The 24,397-nt window shown below is 32.6% G+C and overlaps 2 protein-coding genes and 1 pseudogene across 2 annotated transcripts in view; 2 read left to right on the forward strand and 1 right to left on the reverse strand.

The window, feature by feature from the left end:
- The first annotated feature begins 350 nt into the window (after positions 1 to 350).
- Positions 351 to 8,255, forward strand: LOC110702073 (glutamine synthetase nodule isozyme-like). The gene is made up of 13 exons (XM_021879720.1): positions 351 to 515; positions 630 to 669; positions 901 to 1,004; positions 2,412 to 2,460; positions 3,175 to 3,281; positions 6,136 to 6,223; positions 6,343 to 6,471; positions 6,767 to 6,841; positions 6,935 to 6,988; positions 7,143 to 7,180; positions 7,292 to 7,451; positions 7,592 to 7,652; positions 7,895 to 8,255. Exons 1-13 carry the CDS (start codon positions 442 to 444, stop codon positions 7,990 to 7,992), a joined length of 1,077 nt encoding a protein of 358 aa, XP_021735412.1. The 5' UTR covers positions 351 to 441; the 3' UTR covers positions 7,993 to 8,255.
- Positions 8,256 to 8,822: 567 nt separating this feature from the next.
- LOC110702074 lies at positions 8,823 to 14,426 on the reverse strand (annotated as a pseudogene).
- Positions 14,427 to 19,243: 4,817 nt separating this feature from the next.
- LOC110702075 overlaps positions 19,244 to 24,397 on the forward strand; it is a 29,482-nt gene continuing 24,328 nt past the window's right edge. The window contains exons 1-2 of the mRNA XM_021879722.1: positions 19,244 to 19,778; positions 21,633 to 22,359. Coding sequence (XP_021735414.1) covers positions 19,441 to 19,778; positions 21,633 to 22,359 — 1,065 coding nt within the window. The 5' untranslated portion in view covers positions 19,244 to 19,440. The remainder of the gene's footprint in view (positions 19,779 to 21,632; positions 22,360 to 24,397) is intronic.

The raw sequence follows: 24,397 nt of genomic DNA on the forward strand, positions 1-24,397 counted from the left end.
TGTTAATCAACTAATGCCTTTGTTACAATTTAGCTGTCACAAACTCACAATTAATTCTAGGTTTATAGCCATAAAATATTACTCTCCTTAAATTCTTCAACATACGATGTGATCAACCACACAAAAAAAAAAAAACCGTTGACAATCAAATGTAACAAAAGCACACATAAGTGCATAACGGTGTACACATATATACTAGTATAAAGTAAAATATAATTTTTTTTTTAAAAAGCATAAAAATATATTTTTAAAAAATAATATTTTTTAATACTTATTTTAATTCACCAAGCAACAACCCTCTTGTATAGATTCTTTGATCTATATATAGACTTGCTCTACACCAAAAGTCTTCATTCTTGAATTCCCCTTCTCTTTCTCCTTCATCACTTTCTCTCTCCTGAATCTTTCTATTCACATTTTTAAAAAAAAAAAAACAAAAAAATGTCTCAATTGAACGATCTCATTAACCTTGATCTCTCAGAAACATCTGAGAAAATTATTGCTGAGTACATATGGTATCATTAATCAAACCCTTTTAATTTCTTTTTTATCTCACTCTGTTTATTTTTATGAATAATTTTAATATAATTTGTTCGTCGATGAACGACTAATTAATATATCGATCACAGGATTGGAGGATCTGGCTTGGATATGAGAAGCAAAGCAAGGGTATATATTTTTTTATTTTTCAATACTTTTTTCTATTTCATATTGTCTGTTAAAAAGTGTATTCATTTATTCTATTACTCCTTCCGTCCCTATATATTCTATTACTCCCTCCATCCCTAAATTACATTCCTAATGCTAGATCATTATTTTGATTGTATATTATTTTATCGGGTTTAAAAGTATTTCTATATGATAGTAAAATAAAATAAAATTTTTACGACGAATATACAGACTTTGCCGGGGCCAGTGAGTGATCCCGCAAAATTGCCAAAATGGAATTACGATGGATCAAGCACCAATCAAGCCCCTGGTGATGACAGTGAAGTCATCATTTAGTAAGTTTTCTTAATTATTTTTGTGATATTTTTTTTTTTTTTGTAAATTTGATTGATTTATTAATGTGCTTAAGTTGCTAACCATGATTTGTTTTGTTTAATTCATTGATGCTAATTTTTAATTGATATATAAATTTAAGATAATTTTCTTTAAGGTTGAGGCACGGAGTTTGTTACACTTTTTGTCCCAAAAATATCCTCATTTGTTCTCGAGATACCCATATAATAAATTTTCCGTATAAATTACAGATTAATCTATCATTTTTTATTTTTTATTTTTTTTTAGTCATTAACTTTTGAAAAAATCAACGACATAAAATTGAATGTTATATTTTTTACACATTTCCATGTGAGAGGAGTATCAGAGTATGTGCGCTAATAATGAGCGTTTTAAATCACTTTTTGATGTGTCAAAATCATTTCAGTAATCTCTTTTATAGGTAACTAGGTAAATTTTACTATACAGAAAACATAAAACGTAGAAATAAATCATAAAATGTGCGGGATAATGGTAATCGTTCACTAATATGATTAACAGCTGGCTTAGGAAAAATAAAAGGGTACTTACATTGTACTCACTGTATATAATTATTCCAAAAATAAAAAAAGATACATGTAGATTTAAATTCAAGGTTGAAAAAGAATCAATTGACAAAAATATGTTGGAAGTATTTGAAAGATTCTTATTAATATTGAGAATCAGTATTTAATTCGTGTGATCAGTTGTGTGCGGTAGGTTAATATAGTCATAATTATCACCAGCTGTTTTTTGGGGACCTATCAAATATGGTTAAATGTACCTTTATATTTTTAATTTAAAATTAAGTCAAGTTTACTTGGCAATTTCACCATTTTGGCAACATGTTATTAATATAATTGCTCAGGTGGTTTTAAACGTCCCTCTAAACATACAGTATTAGGATTGTGAGACTGACCTCGTTAATGTGGTATGATCGTTGCGTCATACTCTTTTTGTTTTAAAATAATTGACATAGCTCCTACAATACCGATAGTACTATCAGTCTAGGGCCGTTTTCTACCATCAAAATAAATTACGATTTCACAAGCCCAAAGTTAATTTTTAACTTTGACAAGGAATGCTTATTGGTTTATGTTTTTTGGCAAAAGAGAGACTATTCAACTATTGTATTGTTTTAATTGATTAGAGTGGTTGAATGTGTTTACTAGTTGTACAATAGAGTACTACTCCACTTGCTATAGGTTTTTGGTAGTATGCTTGTAAAATGTAAACTATTGTTGTTATTGCAATTAATGCCCATACATTTAATAATAGTGCACTAGTTGAAATTGTTAATTATATATATACAGAGTACACTACAAGTCTACAATGGTTAAATTTGAAATTGTTTCCATTTCTAATCAATATATATTTGTAATTTTAATCAGCCCTCAAGCTATATTCAAGGATCCATTCAGAAGAGGAAACAATATCCTGGTGAGTTGTCTTTCTTTCAATAAGGAATATGATATACACAGCTCAAAAGCCGGCTTTATTTGAAAAGTCAAAGCTATAATTTTTGTACTATTTTATTACGACAACCTATCAAAATCGCTTGATTAATGACAATCTATACTAATATATTAAAAGGTGTTACTAAGAACATCTCTGTGCCATGTAAACCACGCCACATCACCTACTCCATCTCAAAAGTAATGATAAGGGGATTCGAACTCCATCTCAAAAGTAATGATAAGGGGATTCGAACACCCAACATTTTATGAGAAAGATACTTACTTAACCATCTAAGTCAATTATAAACTATGTTGTAAACATAAAAATAAATGTAAATTGATAATCATAAGTTCTAACTAAAGTAGCAACCTGTGCAACACTCGGGCTACACACTAGTTATGAATTATTAGAAGCTCACCAACATATCATTATTCACCGCAATAGGAAATTAGGAAGAAGGAATTTATTTTATTTTTATTTTTGTAAAGAATAAAAGTTAGGTTGACATGTATTGCACTATCGTTTGATAACTCCAACAAAAACAAAAAAAGTACAAAGAGGACAACTTACGTTGGTATGATAATGACATTAATGATGTTACTTTAATAAAAATGATTTTATTTATTTTTTATTTTATTTTATTTTATTTTATTTTTATTTTTATTTGACGGCCTTACAAAGTTGTTAATGTAATAGGTTATGTGTGATGCGTACACCCCAGCTGGTGAGCCAATTCCAACAAACAAGAGGTACAATGCTGAGAAAATCTTTAGCCACCCCGACGTTGCTGCTGAGGAGCCATGGTACCATTTTTCATCCTTAAAACTCCTTTTCTTCGCGATTCTCCAGAATATAAAAATTTATAACGACCCTAAGAAATTGTTATGATACGAGTATTTTTTTTTGTTGTTAGCTCTTATATATTTGTGGTATATTTAAGAATCTATTGGTTGATAAATTATCACAATTATTATAATAATGCTGGAGTATTATTATTATTAGTATGATTTTGATTTAGTCAAAAGATAATTAATTGAATGAAAGTTTGTGACACTCTTTGATTGATACTATAGAAAGTAGAATCTTTTATAGTGTGACACTAAAATTGTACAATAGTATTAACGAAGAAGGCGTACGAAAGATAGATTCAACTTTAGCTAGTGGAGCTCAACTAATTATAAATGTTTGATGTGGGTCCTACTTGTATAATCTTTAATTGACTTGGTCAGTCTTAAAGCTCATCATCTTATGAAAGTCACCAAACTTTTTAATTAATTAACAAACTTTTTAATTAATTGGTGGCTTGGTCCTTGGTGTATAATAAAAAAAATGAATAATCAACGGTCCATATTGTTAGACTTGCTACTCACTAGTGTGCTTAAATTGATTAATATTTGTTTAAATTAAAATAAAAAAATAATGAAATAATTAATACTACAAAGTGTTTTTTTTTTTTAAATTTTTTTTTAATATACGGTGTATTTTTTGCTTTATTATTAAAGAGATTGCTTTCCAAATTAAGGAGTAATTAATGTTCCGCACGTCAACAAATTGTGATAGTCTTAATCATAAATGTTTAATTGTCAAAGGGGGATGATGTTACATGATGTTATACTACTTTAAGGGTTTGTTCTGATTGACTGTGTTGAGCTGAAGTGAAATTGTTAGACTTGCTACTCACTAGTGTGCTTAAATTGATTAATATTTGTTTAAATTAAAATAAAAAAAATGAAATAATTAATACTACAAAGTGTTTTTTTTTTTTTTAAATTTTTTTAATATACGGTGTATTTTTTGCTTTATTATTAAAGAGATTGCTTTCCAAATTAAGGAGAAATTAATATACGGTGTCAACAAATTGTGATAGTCTTAATCATTAATGTTTAATTGTCAAAGGGGGATGATGTTACATGATGTTATACTACTTTAAGGGTTTGTTCTGATTGACTGAGTTGAGCTGAAGTGAACTGAACTGAACTAAATATTTTACGAGAGAAGAAAAAAATTGAACTGAACTGAAAATAATCTGAAGAGAACAGACCCTAAGAGGTGTGTTACTTCAAGTAATAAGTTGTAATTACATTTTGAGCTTAAAAAAAAAATAGACTAGTGGAAATCTAATTTTCAAAGTTTTATTCGCTTTTACTTTATCTATTTTTGACCTTCATTTGCTGGATCCTATAAGTTCTCATTGATTTTCATTGTTACGAAATATGGAAAAAACTATATATGGTGAATTTCCCGCAAACTTATAATTTATAAGATGTATCATCGTAGTCTAGGTACTACGAATCTTAGATAATACTCTATTATGGTACTATCTAGCTTTTGTAATTTGGAGGATGCCGTACTGCACTTGTTTATGTCTGAATTATCCTTTACTTCTTTTGGATTTCACACGTGATTTAGGTTATTTTTGGAGTAGTGTATTTTTAAGGAGAATTGATTTGAATTTGGTTTGGGTTTATGGTCCACTAATACAAATAAGTATAAACCTCTATTTTTGTATGATCTTAATACTTTTTATTTTGGTTTGTTTATAAAGTTTTATTTATTTATTTATTCCATTGTGGCAAAAACTCTTTACCTAATTAACTTTTTTAAGCACACACTTTCAAACCTTTGTGAAATATTTAAATGCTATTATTATTCATACTCCACTTATAATTTATCCATTTTTTTTTTACATTCACACACTTTTCCTAAATCGTGAGAATACAACATTATTCAACTACAGATTACCTTTTAAAAAACAATCGATGATGAAACTTTATTAAGAAAAAGAAAATAATTCCATCGCGGTGTATCGACCCCCAAATAGGTGACACGATGGGTCTATGCCTTTTGGCCTCTATACACATTTTCTCTCCAACCTTTAGCTTGAGCACATTATGGCATCGGTGTTATTGCTCCTTTATCAAAACAAACAAACCAAAACATTGTACTCTATTATGTTTGTTTTGATCTATTTGTAAGAAAAAAAATTTCTAGTAATAATTTTAGGATAACATGTGAATCTTTATTTTGTAGCTGTCTTCTAGTACGGTGTGCTTGATAACTGAAGTGTTCACACATCAATAAGTTAGGTAGGGTTTTAGGAGTGCCTATCTTTTTATTTTTGTGCACTTATCAATTATCTAAGTGTTATGCCTTTGTAATTTAATGTGGTACCACTCGTTTATAATTCGGATGGTACGTCGTTTTCGTGTGAGCTACAAATGTCACGTCTTGTCTTTGCTTAGCTTGATGCTATTGCTTTTTATCAACAACTATTTTTTGTCGAAAATCATTTTGATAGAAATTTAGTTCGTGTAATAGTAGAAAGGGACATAATAACTTTGTTACATCTTGAAAGTAGTATAGAATAATAGGATGTCATGTTTTGTGATAACGCTTTTGAAATATCAAGTATGTATTCTGTTTTTTTAAATCTCTGCTAATGTACATTGCCAAAGACGCCATTCACTCTTTTTACAAACGTGTATTACGTGATTATTTGGTTAATCATCTGAAGTGTCATTAGATTTGATGATAAGGAAATCCGGAATTGAGAACATAACACTTTGTATATATAAACATTTTTCTAATTTATAGTCCTTTTTTGTCGTTAATTGAGAAGTATTTTATTGAAGTTTTGCGTGTATTCGAACTATTCAGGTATGGCATTGAGCAAGAATATACACTCCTTCAGAAGGATGTTAACTGGCCTCTTGGATGGCCAGTTGGTGGCTTCCCCGGTCCTCAGGTAATTTCGTAAATAATCATTTGTCACTTGTAACTCTCGTTGCATGTTTGATTTCTTATATCTTTATGCACTCGCGTCTAGATGACCAAGTGTTTGTGCAATGTTTTTGGTTCATTTAGGGGCCATACTATTGTGGTGTAGGGGCTGATAAATCGTTTGGCCGAGACATTGTGGATGCTCACTACAAGGCCTGCATCTATGCTGGTATTGATATCAGTGGAATTAACGGCGAAGTCATGCCAGGACAGGTATGAAATGCCCTTTTCTTTTCCTAAGACTTCAAGCATAAAAATTTCTTCATTTTTGTTTAGTATTTACCTCTGCATTAGCCTCAAATCATCGTTCTATATCGAATGCCTTTTATTCCTCGTTAGCAACATTTCTTGCAGACCGACCAAGTAACTCTGTAGTCTGTAGTGTCTGCTTCATGCTTTGGTGAAAAATTAGCAATTCAAGTTGATTTGTTTAACTAGTACTCTGTAGTTTCCCTGTTTGTAACATAATTCGCTGTTTAAATTAAGCCTGCTGTAATCTTTCATGCAGTGGGAGTTCCAAGTTGGTCCTACTGTTGGAATTTCATCTGGTGATCAAGTCTGGGTTGCTAGATACATTCTCGAGGTATTATTTTCTTTTTTCTTACTCGTCTCTATTCGCTCCTTCATTCTTTCCCTTTTATTTCTGTGTCTGATCCATTGTTGATTAAATGAACAGCGAATTGCTGAGATTGCTGGAGTAGTTGTTTCTTTCGACCCCAAACCAGTCAAGGTTCGCCATATTCTAGTTGCCTTTGTTGTTTTCTTTGCACGTTTAGCTAATACAGAAAAAAATTGAAATAAAAAAATAACCCAAGAGTTTGTCTATGAACGAGAAAATTTGAATATTTTTATACTTATGTGTTTGTTCGTCTCAAAACAAACAGGGTGACTGGAATGGTGCTGGTGCTCACACCAACTACAGGTAACTATAAATTTCTGCTTTGTACAAGTATCAATAATGTTCGAACTTTGAAGTTGAAATTAGATTGTAGATTTTATGGTTGCAACTTTATTGTGTGCATCATTTTTTCAGCACTAAGTCAATGAGGAGTGATGGTGGGATCGATGTTATTAAGAAAGCCATCGAGAAGTTGAGCCTCCGCCACAAGGAGCACATTGCTGCCTACGGAGAAGGCAATGAGAGGAGGCTCACTGGTCGTCATGAGACAGCTGACATTACCAAATTCTCATGGGTAAATTTCATCATAACCTTGATCAAGAATTAGCTTATTATCAAAGTAGTAGAATCTTGGGTAAATTTCATGCTGATTTATTGTGATCAGAATCTTGTTTTAAGTACTTAATATTTTGTTGTAAATGCTTCAAATTTCAGGGTGTTGCAAATAGGGGTGCCTCTGTTCGTGTTGGTCGTGACACAGAGAAAGACGGCAAAGGTGTGTAATTCTGAAAATCATTGCTCTACTTGATGTTTGAGATTAATAAGCACGATAGTAATTGACAAATTTTCAAAAGTTCGTACTGATAGTTATTCTTTGTTCATACGTGTATGGATTACGTGCATGTGTAATATTGATATATAGTAGGGTAAAAATAGGTGCTATAAATGTAAGTTTTTATTTCTCGAGGAAATTGGCCATGGAAATCTAAAGTCGTATGTACATTGTTGCATCAACAGGTTACTTTGAAGACCGAAGGCCAGCATCAAACATGGATCCTTACGTGGTTACCTCCATGATTGCTGAAACAACCATCCTCGGGAAGGTTGATGCTTAATTGCAAGGTTTTGACAAATTTAGCTGGGGCAATTCAACATTTATGATTATGTGAATTTGGATTATCTTTGGTGTTGAATTTGTGGTTAGACTGCCTTTGCATTGTGAACCTAGTACTAGCAGTACTACTTTGTTATGTCACAACAATAATTTTTCATTAAAAGTTGGAGTACATGGTTTGTGCTTCTCTTAACCTGTGTTTTCACAGGAACTTTTCAATTTCGTAAAATGATAAAGTCAAATTTCTAATAAGTTAATGTACTATACCCAACAACTATGGTAGAGTGCACCTTATTTTCACTTATATCAAATCCGCAGATGAATATAAATGCAGTTCATGGTTATCAAGAGATACCTCAATAGAATAGGAAGAGCTTGCACCTATAAAAACTGACTTATTGCCTAGGCTTGGCACTTTCTCGAGCATCCCATCATCGACATTCAGCTCAAATACCTCGAATCTTCTTGTGAGTCGCCTAGGGTAGAGCCAAGGGGTATCGTAATCCATCGTGGGGATATCTATCCCCATAACCTGCCGGATGACTAACAATTGACCTACTGATTCAACCAAGTAATAGTAGTAATACTCTTCATAATCATATCCAAAACTTTTGTAAGCATCAAGATTATCTAGTTCCGTCACATAATCGAATTCTATATCAGCCTATCAGGTGTGTGTGCCAACTGAGTGATGACTTGAAATGAGCATTACCTTGAACTGTCTGAAATTTGACAACCTTACCAGAGAAACTAACTCCATAAAACTCCCCTTGATAACAAGTTATGTCATAGCATCTAGCCATGATTATTTTGACCTAAAAGACCTTGGAATTGATGCAAGTTTCCATTAGTCTTTTCTTAGTATATTGTGTAATGCGAGTGAAGCCAATCAATTATATTGAACAAAATGTGTGTATCTATTGTATCATTTGTACAAAATCCAATGCTACATATTGAACAAAATTATTACATCTTAAAAAACAAAGGGTACATTTTTTTCGCAAGGAGTTGAGATTTGAGAGGTGTTGTTGAGGAAAGAGTGTTAATACTTAAAATTGTCATAACTTGTAGACAGGGGTAATGCCAAGAAGTTCAAAACACTTCCGCATTACCACTGCTGTAGCTTCACATAACAAGAGTCTGCTTGTTTCTTCTGCTGAGCCATTCACCTGTAATTCATGAATTAAACTCATCAAAATATGACACAAATCGAAAACCCGACTAGCTCTATTTTGGAACTCAATTGGAAACCCACCAATGGGAAAAAAAAGGCTCTAAATTAGACATGACACTCTCTTTAGAAAAAAAATAAAAATAAAAGAAATAGTCGGATAGTTGTGATTCTATTATAAATTTACCTTGCAGTTGTTATAGAGATTTGTGAAATAGTCTGATAAATCATACAGGTACTTGCATAGTACATTAGGCAATAGATTGCAACAAGCCTCCTCAACAATCTGAAATCATGGAAAGCAAGACCTTGTTTAGATGCCAAGATTAAAACAAGCAGTACATTCTAAAGGTGTTCTAAAAATTAATATTTACCTCAGAAAACTGAAGCAAATGAAGCCCCAATGCACGCTCATGTGTATTGCCCAAAACTATCTCCCCAACCTACAGCAAACAAGCCGAAAAGTCATCAGACAGCAAGCATGCAAAAACATCAGTTAGCCAGTGAAATTTAAAAGCTTCACCACATTTTCTGGATGTGATTTGGAAGCCAAGTGAGAAAAATAGCTCACCTTCTTCAGTTCTTCCATGTCTTTACCGGATTTCCTGATAATCGAACAAATTCGAGCATGTGCATAGAGCAAATAAACAGCAGTATTTCCCTGCCACCAAAATGACAAAGCTTCATTAACAAAGCTCAACAAGAAATGCAAACTTAATGAAAATGCAAACTATATAAAACTTTAAACACTTCTCCTCCATTCAATTTTATTTGCCTCAGATTCATATTATGGAGGGAGTACTCTTTATTGATTGAAAAAGGTAAATATAAAAATACACTCCTATAATTTGAATTCAAAGGTCAATTTTCATACTTCACCATAATTTCTTAAAAATGAGACCAATAATTGAGTAGCTTAGCTGAAAAAAACGACATAAGGGGAGTAATGATAAATAATAACATTAAAGATTTCCCTCTTTCATAGCAGTAGTATTCTGACAAGACTAAAAATTTAGAGAAAGGGAATGCCAATATCACAGAGAACAAGAAGCACCTTATCATTAAGCACCAGCTTAAAGCTAAAGGTGTAATCTGTGAATCGATTGTCCTTCAAATCAAAATACCTGAGAAAAGATAACAAACATATACATAATCAGTGTAACTCAATCAGTGCCTGAACAAGTACCATAAAATTACTGCATCAAACACGTATTAGGCAATGTTGCAGTAAAAAATTGACCACAAATAATGTGAAGATTTATGAAAATGTTCACAAAAATTGCTTATTTCAAGTAATTGCTACTCACTCAGTGTCTCCATCCAATCGAAATATATTTAATTGTTCACAAATACTACAACACCGTCCATCAGTACACCACCCCAGTGCCACTTAAGTGTCACAAATACCGGGAGGTTCAAATGGTGCAGCCCAGCCCAAAAGGCAGACCTTCGAGCAAGACTGGTAACAAAAGGCTATTCAAAGAGAGAGTTTCACTTGCAATGGTAAACATATATGTGTGCCCAAACATGGGGAAAAACACACTAATCATGTCAATTTATAGCAGGCATTATAGGGACTTAGTTGCTGAAATGGCTTGTCTTGAATAGAAAAATAAGAGGGGAATGACAGTGTTATTTGCCACTTTATAAAACAAGAGACGTGATACACAGAGTTTACACGAGTCTTATAGCCTATAATGCACCATATGTTACAAAAGGTGCAATACAGATTTCTGCAGGAAATCTGTATTGCTAAGTAAAAAAAAAAAAAAAAAAAAAAAAAAAAAAAAAAAAAAAAAAAAAAAAAAAAGTGGCATCTCAAGTTAATGTAAAGAAATTGGCATTTTCATTAGTTAGGTGAAAGTGTGAAAGTGAAGAGTCTAGTAAAACAGAACCTCTTCTAGAAGGCTGTTTATGGCAAGTAGCTGATGAAAGTTTGCTAACTATCAATTCATGATATTGTAGGCTTTGTTCAAATGACATTATTGTAAAAAACTACGGTGTGACAAGGTTAGTATTGAGCATTTAGGTTCCAAGTTAGAATTCACTCATAAACCTTGAAGCTCAGATCATCCTGCTAGTAACTAAATAAATACTTGTTGGTTATACACATCTTGAAAGTGAAGCAAATTTGCAGTGAATAGATGTATCATGGAAGGGACTTCAACAGCGAATTCAAATACTTACTTTACAGCTCCATAACCCACTGCTTCAGCAGTCTCCTCCAGCTCCTCCTCAGTCCACTCCGCTGCTTTACCTATTGGGGATTAATTTGGTTGGGTAAGCTACAATTGAATATTAAGATATAAAGATGAAAATTTCTAGAGTTGAGACCACCAGGAAACAAGATAAATTCAGAAGACAGGATGCTCAAATTAAAGGAATCAAATAGGCAATATTCGTATCTATTTTGTTGCACCTCGATCAACAAGTGCTTGTTTGCTCAGTTTTTTTGCTTCATCAAGTAAATCAGCCAGACGAACTACTTCATTGCATCGAGTACGTAAACGCCTGTGATCAACCCCCAACACAAGACCAAAACCCACATGAGTAACTTTAGGGTATGCATTGTCATCACTTGGAAGCCACCCTGCTCGCTTTGCTGCCTGTTAAATATCAAATTACAGATGTTAAACAAGACACGAAAGTAAAAGATGCACTCAAGTACAAGGCATCAGATACTGTTACAAATAAGTAAACAATTACATTCAATAAAATCAGTGAGAAAAAAGGAGGTTATGCTTAATCCTTGAATAAAAATTATAATAAATGGATAATGTACTAACAAAAGCCTCCAAAAGAGGCACTGATAATATCAACAATCACACCGTATATAACTATGCATACTTACATGGAAGACCATTTCAAAGTGCTCACGCTGACCAACATCGGTTACATATATAATCCATTCAGCTTTTTCTTCGTTTAGGCAGTACCTAATTGAAATTAGTAAAATAACAGTCATTTCGGAGGTAAAAGTCAGACAAACGACAAAGCCTACAAAGGGCAAAAGAGGCTATGAAAATTTGGGAAGACATACAAGAGTAAAGTTATGGCAAAAATGCGCTTTTAAAAACACATGCTGTATAGTTAAATACACACAACTTACCAAAGAGCAGTTAAATCAGTCGAAGCATAGTTAAAACCACCATCTTTCTTGACAACGATAAGAGGAATGGTTTCTCCTTCAATCTGTATAACTTGTGCTCCTTCGCTTTCTTCAATCAATCCTTCATTCCGCAGGCCCTCCAAAACCCTTGAAATGTAAGGATTATAAAAACTTTCACCCTGAATTGTGCAGGAAAATGTGCAGATGGTGAGCATAGAACTCAAACTATAGAAATAATCTAAAAGCTAATAAAAAATAATTAGTAAGTATGAATAGAAGTACAGAATACCTTTTCCTCTATGTGAACTTTGAGACGATTATAAACTTTCTGAAATTCCCTACGACTTATTTCACATATTTGAGCCCATGCCTTCAAATACTTAGGTTCTCCACTCTGTGCACAAGCAAATAAAATGAATATAGAACACCAATAAAGAAAATATACTCATACTTGACTATATCAGCAAACACATACAAGCTTTTAAGCAACTAAAATAAACTAGCAAACGTTGTCCAATTGTTTACCTGAAGGCTCACCACCGCCTTTTGTGCCCTTTCCTTAAAGCTGGAATCATTGTCAAATCTTTTTTGGATTGTTTGTAGAAGTCCTAAAAACAAAGCAAGTAAATTCCCAAGTCAAAATCTGCATCCACTATTTTGCTTATCACAGGCCAATCAAGCATACAAGATCATAAATCTTAAAACAATAAACCATATGTAGGCATCTAACACACATCCAACCAAACAAACACTAAGCAAATCATGATTGTGAGATCAAAATAGTTCAGAAACAAAACATATGAAAACACCAAAGACCGAAAAGTTTGAAGAAGAAAGGATTTACATTAGATATGACACTACTACTAAGTAACTACAAGCAATTTTCACTTGCCTGAAGGTCCTTGATAGGAATTTCTTTGTCATCCTCCCATTGTGGCCATTGCTCAAATAGAAACTCCATCAGCATGCCGAACTACATGTAGTAACCAAGGTTTAAATACATGTGAAAGCAAAAATATAATGGAATTTTGAAATTGGTTATTAAAACAAAACAACTAACACAAAAAAAAGATTGTAACGAAGTATTAGTTTCTACTTTTCCTTAAGATTTCAGATATTGTTACCACATATATAAGACATTGCGCGATTAGAATTGCAAGACTAAAACCCAACCAATTTGAACTTTTTCCCCCCTTTTGAGAAGACAGTTTTGAAAATTAACAAGGTAGATGGCACAATGATAAGATCAGAGTATAACACCAGAATTAGAAAACCAGTTATACCTGTGTACCCCAGTCACCAACATGATTCCTTCGAAGCACTTCAACACCAGAAAACTCAAGTATCCTCGCAATAGTATCCCCAATAACTGTCGATCTCAAGTGTCCAACATGCAACTCTTTAGCAATATTAGGTGAAGAAAAGTCTACTACAGCCCTCTTGATTGACAATTTTGGAGCCCATGTTTGGATGCCTTCTACAAGCATCTTCTGAATACTCTGCATAACATCTCTAAATTCTTAATACAAATGCAACAAAAACAAAAACCAAACGGTACAATTGAAAGTTAAAGCGAATAAACTCCAATCACCTTAGCTAACCATGTCTTTGACAGGACAACATTCACAAACCCTGGTCCAGCAACAGAACAACTCTCTATCATATCCGATTTGGGCAAATTTTTCATGATAGCCTACATAATTCCAAGGAAATATAAACCAACAATTTTCTTATTATACTTACAATTACAACAAAAACAAAGACAAAACTATATGTGATTGAAAAAGAAAAAAAAAACCATTTCACTACTGAAAAGCTGAAAATATAGAAAATTACCTCACCAACTGATCTTGGGTTCTTAAATTCAGGCATTGTTTTCCTAATTTTTCCAAACAAACCATAGCATTGTTGCTGAAAAAAAAAATTTTAAAAAAAAAAAAATATCAAAAAGTAGCCCACAAAATTAAATTAACTACACTAATCAATCACACAAAGTGACATTAAATTACCATTGGTAATCACCAAAATTTTCGTTACAAATCGCGATTAGCGGCTGTACATAAGCCTCATTCGGGAAAGTTCCTTTAAGAGACCTTGCAAACATTTGTGCTAACAACTGTTTTATATTCCCCCCACATTCTTCCTGTACCATCATACCATGCCATATTAGTGTAAACAACAAAACATTGTAATTGTAAATTATAATAACATATGAAAAACCCTAATCAGAAATTCAAACTTACATCTTTATTAGCTTCCATATTGCAGAATTCTCGAATCTCAGATTATACCTTAAGAGAATTCCAGTTATTTTCCTGACGAAAATAAATAAATTAATTTCAGCACCTTTAAATTTCAGCACCTTTTAAATATTTATAAAACCCTAATTGAAGTAAACTAACAAATTATTTGAAACAACGATCATAATATTAGCAGTATAATTATTTATTTTAAAAAAAAGACGAGAACTTTAAAGAGAGAAAGGAGGGAAGAGGAGTAACGACCGCTTCTGTCGGGCGGTAAAGGGTGTTCTTCCGGTGAAAGTGGCGGCCGGAGAATGGTGGTGGTGACGTGGCAGCGGCAAGGAACAACGAGCAGAGTACTGTATTTTTTATTTATTTTTGAATGATGAAAGAAGAGGAAGAAGAATGTTTATATATGTGAGGTGAAAAAAAGAATGTTTATATATGTGAGGGTGACTGGGTGAGTGTATTTTTGAGACCTACTCCGTATTGGACAAGAAATCCGATCTCTTTGAGGTCATATAGGATTTTGTTTTTGAGGAAGAAAAGAGACCAGTCGCTATTAAATTTAGATTTATTTGATTAAGGGGATAGTATTTTAGGACTTTTTAGCATTTATCTCAAAATTTACCTTCGAAAGCTAATATTTTTATCAAAAACTTTTGCATGCGCCCGGTATACAATAATTTTATTATACATCGAACATTTTGCGAAAATTGACCCTTTTTCTTTACAAAAGTGACCCTTAATTTTTATAATAGTGACCCTTTTTTCACAAAAGTAACTTTTTTTCACAAAAATGACCCTTTTTCACAAATTTGAACCTTTTTTTTCCACAAAAGTGACCCTTTTTTAAGAGTAATCTTTTTTTTTTCCACAAAAGTGACCCCTTTTTTTTCTTCAAAAAACAGAGTATCAAAATCAACAAAAATAAACGCAAAATTAACAATAATCATGAAAACACAATACAATCACTCGAAAAAATCAAAATAATAAAGATCGACATCACATAACAACAAATTTAAAAAAAATAATAAAATAAAATGTACATGCATTTAGATCAAGTTCATCAGAAACAGAAACAGAAACAGAAACAAATTTGTCAGGCAAAGAAATAAATTCAAAAAATATAAGTTCAATTTTGTCGTTTAGATTAGTAGAAATTAAAAATGCAATTGTCATTCTTTAAAAAAAAAAAAGCAATTGTCATCTTCTTTTTTCAAAGCTCAACTTTCACTATTTAATATTAATCAAAGCTTTAAAAAAAATATCAAATTGAAAGATACATGAACATACCTCGAAATTAGTTTAAAAAATTAAAATAGCAAGATAAATACTATAAATCGGTGAAAAAGGGAGAGGAAGAAGAAATACAAATTAAAGTGTGCTTTGTTCTTGTAAAGAAAAGGGAAGGAAGGAGAGAAAAATATATCCTTTAAAGCAGAGAGAAGGAAGATTGTAAAATATAAATGGAAACTGAAAAATGGGCTTGTTTGGCATCAGTTTTGATTTTCTGTTTTATGTTTGTTTGAAAACCAAAAACCAAAAACAAAAAACAAGAAAAAGGTGTTTCCACTTTTCTGTTGTCAGTTTTTAAAATTATCATAATTTTAATAAGTTTATATAATTTTTGATTCACTATGGAACACATATCATATACTTTTAGAAAACAAAAAACCAAAAAACAAAAAACCACAGCAATGCCAAACGAACCCTGAGTTTCTCACACGTGTAAGCAGCGAGTCCCACTTGCTTAAGTTGGGCTGATTTTGTAACACCCCAATAATTCCCTCTTAAAACCTGTGAATACCCTGAACAAAATCCAAGAGAATTACTGGCGTGCTACCGCCACGTGTTCAAACGTTAAGGCTTTATCAGAAATTAGCAGCGGAAAAACTAACTCAGTTATAAATAAGTTTCAAAAACAATACCAAAACCAAATTAAATCTTACAACATTAAGGCCCTTATTCAAAACCCCACAAAAGTAGTAAATAAATAAAACCAGAGTTTAAATAAATTAAAACTTATGAAAAGAAATAAACTACGAATAATAACCAACTCTCTACTCAAAATCCTACAACCCTGATGCGAATGCTGCGTATGTAAGAACCTGTGGTTAATCTGCTCCCCAATATTACAAGTGTAAAAATTGGATCGTCACAGGGTCATTGAAAGGCGAAGGCCATGACCAAAGAAAGACACACACAAAAGCACGCAATCAGCAAAACTGAGTACATACAAGCTGCGAAATAAATTAAGAAATCCCTAACATGATACTAATAATCAATCATCATGCATCATTAAATTATAGACTCAACACGTGACTCAACTATCAAATTTATTAAGACTTTACTAGTTGATATTAACTAACTCATTTATTTATTTCATTGGATTACGCAATAGACAAGGTTGTCCAACCCATGCTCCATTTGGAACATCAATAAAAGAAAAACCCCATGTCTCCTTTCGGAAACATTAATAAACATCCAACGACCACGAGTGCTCCGTGACCGTAGTTAGTATGAGATCTCATCTAACTCCTAATTTTGAAAAGTATTTGAAATAAGAGACTCGTAGATCAGATGGCCTCGAGAAAAGTGCACGGCTAATACCTCGTGTACCCCAACCCCTGATTGTCATTACTCCAGAAGTGCACCAATCCAGAGTTTTATTGCTCATCCATCTTGCACTTTACGTGATTTACAGGTTTAGACTTGGTGATGACTCATATGCATAACAATACAAACATTCCAAACACAATTCAATCAAACAAGGCAAGTTTCCAATTCAAATCTTGATTTATTAGTGACGAACAACATTAATTATTTATTCCTTTACTACCTCGGTGTATAAACACCTTGAGTGCATAAGGCACCCCAAAACCTTAACCTCGTCTTATAAGACTTGAATTCTTCCTTTACTCATCCTGTTTGCATAATCATGAATGAGTAATAAATTAATCATTACACCAATCACATACCTTTGCCTCTAAGCGCACCTTGCATAATTAGAGCACAAATAATACTTGCAATATAAAATAGTGCACATCATATGAAATTCACAATGTATAACCAAACAATTTAACCCAGTCATCCCTATACATGATACTAAGTTCTTGATCCGTCCTTAAACATGCACCTAAAAGAAAGGTTTTGCAACTTGTACGTACCTTGAATAAACGAATTGGTATGCCACTTTACTAACTAGAAATCACCTTCAATAAACTCCTCTCCTTTTTGTGTGGGAAATTTTTGGAGATTCATGGGGTATTTATAGGAGAGAATTATTGTAGGGTAAAAAGGAAGATTGGGCTTCATATAAATAATGGGTCAATTAAGTAAACAAATGGGTTAGGCTTGTTTGATTAGACATAAATTGTAGAATAAAGTTGTATAAAATAATTTGTTCAAATAATTTTCGACCCAGATTAATAATTTGAAACTTTTGAAATTAAATTCCGGAAAATAACAGATAAATATTATAAATAAAATAAAATTTCATTTATAAAATATTTTAAAAATACGGGGGATTACAGATTTACACTAAATTACTATACATCCGGGTTTTTTTTAAACTTTTGTGTATTTTTATTTTAACTAGTTTTGTGCCCGTGCGATGCCCGGGTTGTTTATTGAATTTTAAGATAAATTTTTAATTTTTATACGATTTGCTAGATCACGAAGTATATTATTTTAACCGATTAATATATATTATAAATGTATGTTTTACGCTTAAAACTATTTTCTTCGTCCAAAAAAATAATTTACTTTATGATTTTTAAGAATTATAATGTAATAATTTTTTTAATAAAATTATAATTGAATTTGTACATTTGAAATATTGATATTTTATCGAAAATAAAACTAGTTTTATCCTAAAATTCTATCCAAATAGAATTCTAAACTAACTTTTTTACCTTATGAGGTCTATTTAAATCTATTTAACGTGGCGCGACACTTGGCGAAAAATTGGAACGTCAAGTGTCGCTGCCTCGTGACCTGGCTAAAAGTTTAACTTTATAATGGCTAAAAGTTTAGCTTTATATATAAGTTACTAGTTTTGTGCCCCGGCAATGCTCGGGTAGTTTATGGACTTTTAAGATAAAATTAGACTACGTATTATAATTCAATTTGATTGAAAATATAATTCTAAATTAACTCTTTTTGCTACAAAGTCAATCTATATTTATCCAACGTGGATACTTGGCGAAAAATTAAAATGCTAAATGGTGTTGTCTTGTGCCCTAATTATAAATTTATTATTTGGTATTTTATCAAAAATATAACTCTAAACTAATAATCTTATTCTAAAATTCTATCCTATAGAATTCTTACCTATTTTTTTTTTATCTTATGAAATCTATCCAAGGTGGCGCAACACTTGACGGTTTTTTTTTATCACATGAAGTCTATTTAAATTTATCCAAGGTGGCGCGACACTTGGCGAAAAGTTAGAATGCCAAGTGTCGCCATTTCGTGACCTGGCTAAAAGTTTAGCTTTAGTTATATATTAGTTATATGATATGATATGATTTTAATTTTTCGTAAACGCTACCTTCAAAACTATTTTAATTTTGCAAGACTGCCACTATATTATCATTGTCATATTAACCGAGCACAACTCATTCATTTACAAAAATGTCATTAGGTAATTTTTTTTTTTAATCGAAGTTAAAAAGGGGCATCAAGCTTAAAAAAAGAATTTCTTTTACCTTCTTTGAAAAGATAAACAAAGATGGTGGAGAAAGAAGTCATTGATACAAGATGAATGCTTGGACTCAGTCTCCGAGTACACGTCGCTGCAATTGAATAATTTCTCCCTTTTCAAAACCCTAATCACTTCAATTTTGATTCAATTTCAATCAAAATCTTCCAAATTCCAATGATTTGACTCCAATTCCACAATTCCGATCACCAAAAATTCCAATGGATTCCTCCGATTCCATTTTTCTGGAGGATTTTGGGCAAAAAGTCGATCTTACTCGCCGAATTCGGGAAGTTCTGGTGAACTACCCTGAAGGGACGACGGTGCTTAAGGAGCTTGTTCAGAATGCCGACGATGCCGGCGCCACTAAGGTCTGCCTCTGCTTGGACCGCCGCTCCCATGGCGGCGAATCGTTGTTATCGAATAGCTTGGCTCAGTGGCAAGGTCCAGCTCTTTTGGCTTACAATGATGCTGCTTTTACTGAGGATGATTTTGTTAGTATTTCTAGAATTGGTGGTAGTACTAAGCATAGCCAAGCTTGGAAGACTGGCCGCTTTGGGTGAGTTCATCTTTCTTCTTTTCTTGTTACTTTCTTGGAAACATTATGATCATGTTCATTAATCATTATGATTGATTTTAATTACTATATGATATTGATTAGTAGAATTGATAATGTTGTTGAATTGGTGCAAATTTTTACTTGCCATGAACAAGTATAATTGCCCTGGTATTGTTTACAACCCGAATACGATAATGTACTACATGATCGAATTTACTTAGGGAAAACACAATGCTAGGAATAGTGGAGGTTCTATTGGAGTTGCTTTTTAGATTTATATAAGCTAAGTGATTGGAGCAATACTATGAATCAGAGGTTTTTTTGCTACTTGATTGAAATGGAAGTAGGCATTGTAGTGGGAATGTGTGATTGTTTTTCTTTTGTGTTTACTCAAGATTTTAATTTTATGTTTTATGGTGGTGTTGTTTTAGATTATGTGTTTTGTATCTATGCTATTTGCTTGTCAAACAATGACGGGTCAACTATATTCATCTATATGAACTGACTAACAATTTCACTGCCAATGGATGCTTGGCTTCTATGGATGTTCAATCCCTACTTTTAGATCATGATATCTAAAAGACATTGTCAAGCTCTTTATCATACTAACAGGTGGCATAGCGCAACAATATTTCTAGGTTCATCAATTTGAGACTTTCTTATGACTTGTTTGAGTTGTTTCATACCATGGAACAATCAGTAAGCATGGTAGTAAAACTGTATGCTCTCTAACTAGGAACATTAAAAAGTTGTCCTAATTTGACTCTTGAGATAAAAAGCAAATTCCATTTCATAGCACCAAAGCATGGTAGGAACTTTACTCTCTCTAATTAATGAACGTCCATTGTAACATTTTGATACAAGCTGTTTTTAATCCGAATTGTGTTTTTTTTTTTTAAAAAATAAAATAAAATATATTCATTAAAAAATAAAATAAAATATATTCATAACTACTTCCTCCGTTTTTTTATTATTGCACCACTTGCCTTTTTAGGAAGTTTCATAAATATTGCACCATTTCCTCTTTAGGAAAAAAATTATTTGTGTTCACACTACAAATACCCAACATACCCTTGCTTTTTCACACTTACTTTTTAATTTATCAATATGTCACATGGGCAATTTTGTATTTTTACCTTTCTCTCTCTTACTTTTTTCCACTACCAAAATATTTGTACTTAACCCCTATGGTGCAATAATAAAAAAACAGAGGAAGTATCTAATTTATGGTGATGGAGTTAGCATTTTTTGTATTCTCATTAGAGCTGAAGGGATAATTTTCTACAATAGCCTGATGTTTGGGCTGTCAAACGTGACTCTTAAAAGTTACCCACTTTCTACATCCAACATGAAGTTGCCCACTTCATTCACCCAAGACCCAACAACATCTACTTTCCCAAACCTAAAGCCTTCAATGCAATTTTGTGTTGTTTACTGTAGAAAGTGGATGATGTTGTAATTTTTCTTATAGTGCAAAGTTTGTGTCAATGATTGAGACTACTTAAGATTCAAGTTATTGGAGAGGTTAGAGCACGCTAACTTGGTGGAGTGACAGTGAAAGTTGAAGAAAGAGGGACATAATAGCTAATACAATTGAATATTGCTTTCTTTCACTGTATGAATGTCTATTTTCTTATCTGGAAAACAAGAAAAAGTTTTCCCCATTTCTATACAGAACAGACTTGCAATTATACAGGATCCCAATCCGATCACCTTTCTCTTATTGACATGGGTTGTTTGCCCTGAACTTCATTAATCCCAATTTTCAAAACACAGTTAGAAAAGTAATTATCTTGTCATTTAAGTATTGTGAAAAGCCGAAATTTGTAGTGATTGCTATTGTTTTTTTGTCAGGGTTGGCTTCAACTCAGTGTACCATTTGACTGACCTACCATCTTTTGTAAGTGGTAAATATGTGGTGCTGTTTGATCCTCAAGGAGTCTATCTTCCTAATGTTTCTGCGTCAAATCCAGGAAAGCGAATAGAGTATGTCAGTTCTTCAGCACTATCGCGCTATAAAGATCAGTTCTTTCCGTATTGTGCTTTTGGTTGCAATATGAAAAGTACTTTCAATGGAACCCTCTTTCGTTTCCCTCTGAGAAATGCAGAGCAGGCTGCGGAAAGTAAGCTTTCAAGGCAGGCATACTCAGAAGATGATATTTCTTCTATGTTTACTCAGCTTTATGAAGAAGGGGTCTTTTCTTTGCTATTCCTTAAAAGTGTGCTGTCAATTGAAATGTATGTATGGGATGTTGGGGAGACAGTGCCGAGGAAACTCTATTCTTGTTCTGTCAGCTCAGCAGATGAAGACGTAATTTCACATCGTCAGTTGCTTTTGAGATTGTCTAAACTGTCCAGCATTTCTACCTTTGAAATGGATTCCTTTAAGTTAGATTTTGTAAGAGAAGCTGTTAGTGGAAGCTCCATTCAGAAGCGGACAGACACCTTTTACATAGTCCAAGCCATGGCTTCATCATCCAGTAGGATTGGATCCTTTGCAGCCAAGGCTTCTAGTGAATATGACATTCACCTTCTACCATGGGCATCCATTGCTGCATGCATTTCTGATGATCCCATAGATGTAAGTTGCTGCATGTAGTAATGATGACTTCATTTTATCATAACTTTTTTTTCTTATTGCTTGCTAGTTTTTCCATGTAACTGGTTGTATATGCTTCCATTTCGTATTGAAGCTCATCGTTCTCCTTCCATTGATCATGTGTTGTCACCTATCATGGATTCCTTATGAAAATGTTATTTGTATGTTAGTGCCTTGAACTGATTGTACCCTAAAGTGTGGTTGAATTTTTGTACCCTAGAGTGTGGCTTCATCTTTGTCATTAGTTGCAAGCATATCTAACTGCTGTTGGTTTTGATACTTACAAATTTAAAAGCGAATATATTTATAGCTTTGTGAGAATTGAGAACCATAATCTCGAATGTTAGGGAACACCATGTTTCATATTAGGTTTCTCTATTTTATTTTATTTTTATTATTTCTTTTTATTTGTCATCATTATTATTTTTAATTTAGAGGGTTAGGCTCATGACTTTTGAAGTGAGTGAAAGCTTTAGTTTGCTCTGGTTTGGGGAATCTCAATTACTTGTGATGTTCAGTAGGCTTCACACCAGTCATGGCTTTATCCCCTCACATGTGCATAATATGTCTTGTTAGCAATGAGATAGGAAATCATTTGTCCTTGCATTGTCATGCTGCAATATCATTTTGGGGGTTATATGGATTTTGGTTTGGTATGGAATCAAAGGATACATTGGATTGCACTTTACTCTTTGGTGATATTTAAGTGTATTGTGTAAAATGTTTGGAGGGTGAAAAGAGCATTATTTTTTAGACAATTTTTTTGGCCACATTGTTTTGTTAGGAAAAAAAGAAGTAAATTTTAGCTTGGTCGGGAGTCTTCTTCCCTGTTTTTTTTTTTTTTTTTTTTTCAAAAAAAAAAAAAAATTAATAGATGGGAGTGAGTGGTGTTTTTAGCTTCTATTTGGGCAGTTGCTCATAGGGCATTCCATTTCGGGCCCCTTTATGATCTATATCCTAACGTTTTCTCTTTGAATATTTTTCCTTGATTTCTGATGGACTTTGGAGTAAACATATAGTTGCTGAATTTAAAGAAAATGAGGTAGAGTAGAATACGTTTATTTGGGCATGTGAGACGCTGATTGGATGATGTATTAGTACGGAAGGTGGAGGGTTGGGATAATGGGTGTTAGGAAAGAAACTAAACTTACCAAATACCAACGAGATTTGTTTTGGGAAAGATATGCTGTATCTTTTATTCATTTCTATCTTTTATGTTTTCCTAATTAGATGGGATTTGTAATTAAAAAAACTAGATAGATTTTAGATATATATAATCAATTTAGGATTATTTAGGCTTTAGGAAGAAGTAATATATCCAAATTGATGTGGGTTTCTAGGTTAACCTATATAAGAGAGTTTACGCTTAATAGAAACTAATGATGGTTTTATTAAGGAGGAAAATCATCAAGAGGGTTATTGTCTTATTTAGTAGGAACTTAATAAAACAATATTTTGGTTTGAGGGGAGGAAATCTAAATTTCCTCATAAACATTGTCTCTTTTATTATCGTGTTTTGCTATTAATTTTATATTGTATTTGAGGGTGAATTTTCAAATCGTTCCATTGCACAAATCCGTTATAACAATGGGGATTTTAAAAGAACATGAGGGACGTTTTAAATGAAATGGGTGGATGAAATTTAACATGACATGAAGATAATAGGCTTGTGTGAGAAAAGTCACGCAATATAGAAGCGAATGGAGGAAGAGGATCCTTCATAGGAGATGTATTCTTGGTACATGCAGCCAATGCCATCCCTTTGGGAATAAGGCTTTGGTTTCGTTGTAGTTCGTTCTTATATCAAAAAGAAAAAAATAAAAATAAAATAGATATCTGGTTTGTTGAGAACTTGAGACTTGAGCCTGAATTTGGTTTAATGATAGGTTGGAATATGAGAATTAACTTATAGAATTGAAAAGGAACATTGAAGGCGTGATATTTTTTGTTATTATTTGCTTTGATGTTACGTGGAAATATCATGGGATTTTTCCAATGCAAAAACTTCCATTGCCTCTGC

This window comes from Chenopodium quinoa, unplaced genomic scaffold, assembly GCF_001683475.1.
Source record: "Chenopodium quinoa cultivar QQ74 unplaced genomic scaffold, ASM168347v1, whole genome shotgun sequence".
Lineage (NCBI taxonomy): Eukaryota > Viridiplantae > Streptophyta > Magnoliopsida > Caryophyllales > Amaranthaceae > Chenopodium > Chenopodium quinoa.

Coding starts and splice junctions, on each gene's coding strand:
- LOC110702073 (XM_021879720.1), top strand. CDS start 442: ATGTCTCAATTGAACGATCTCATTAACCTTGATCTCTCAGAAACATCT. Junction 6,224..6,342: donor GTGGCTTCCCCGGTCCTCAG/GTAATTTCGTAA, acceptor TGGTTCATTTAG/GGGCCATACTATTGTGGTGT. Junction 6,842..6,934: donor TTGCTAGATACATTCTCGAG/GTATTATTTTCT, acceptor TTAAATGAACAG/CGAATTGCTGAGATTGCTGG.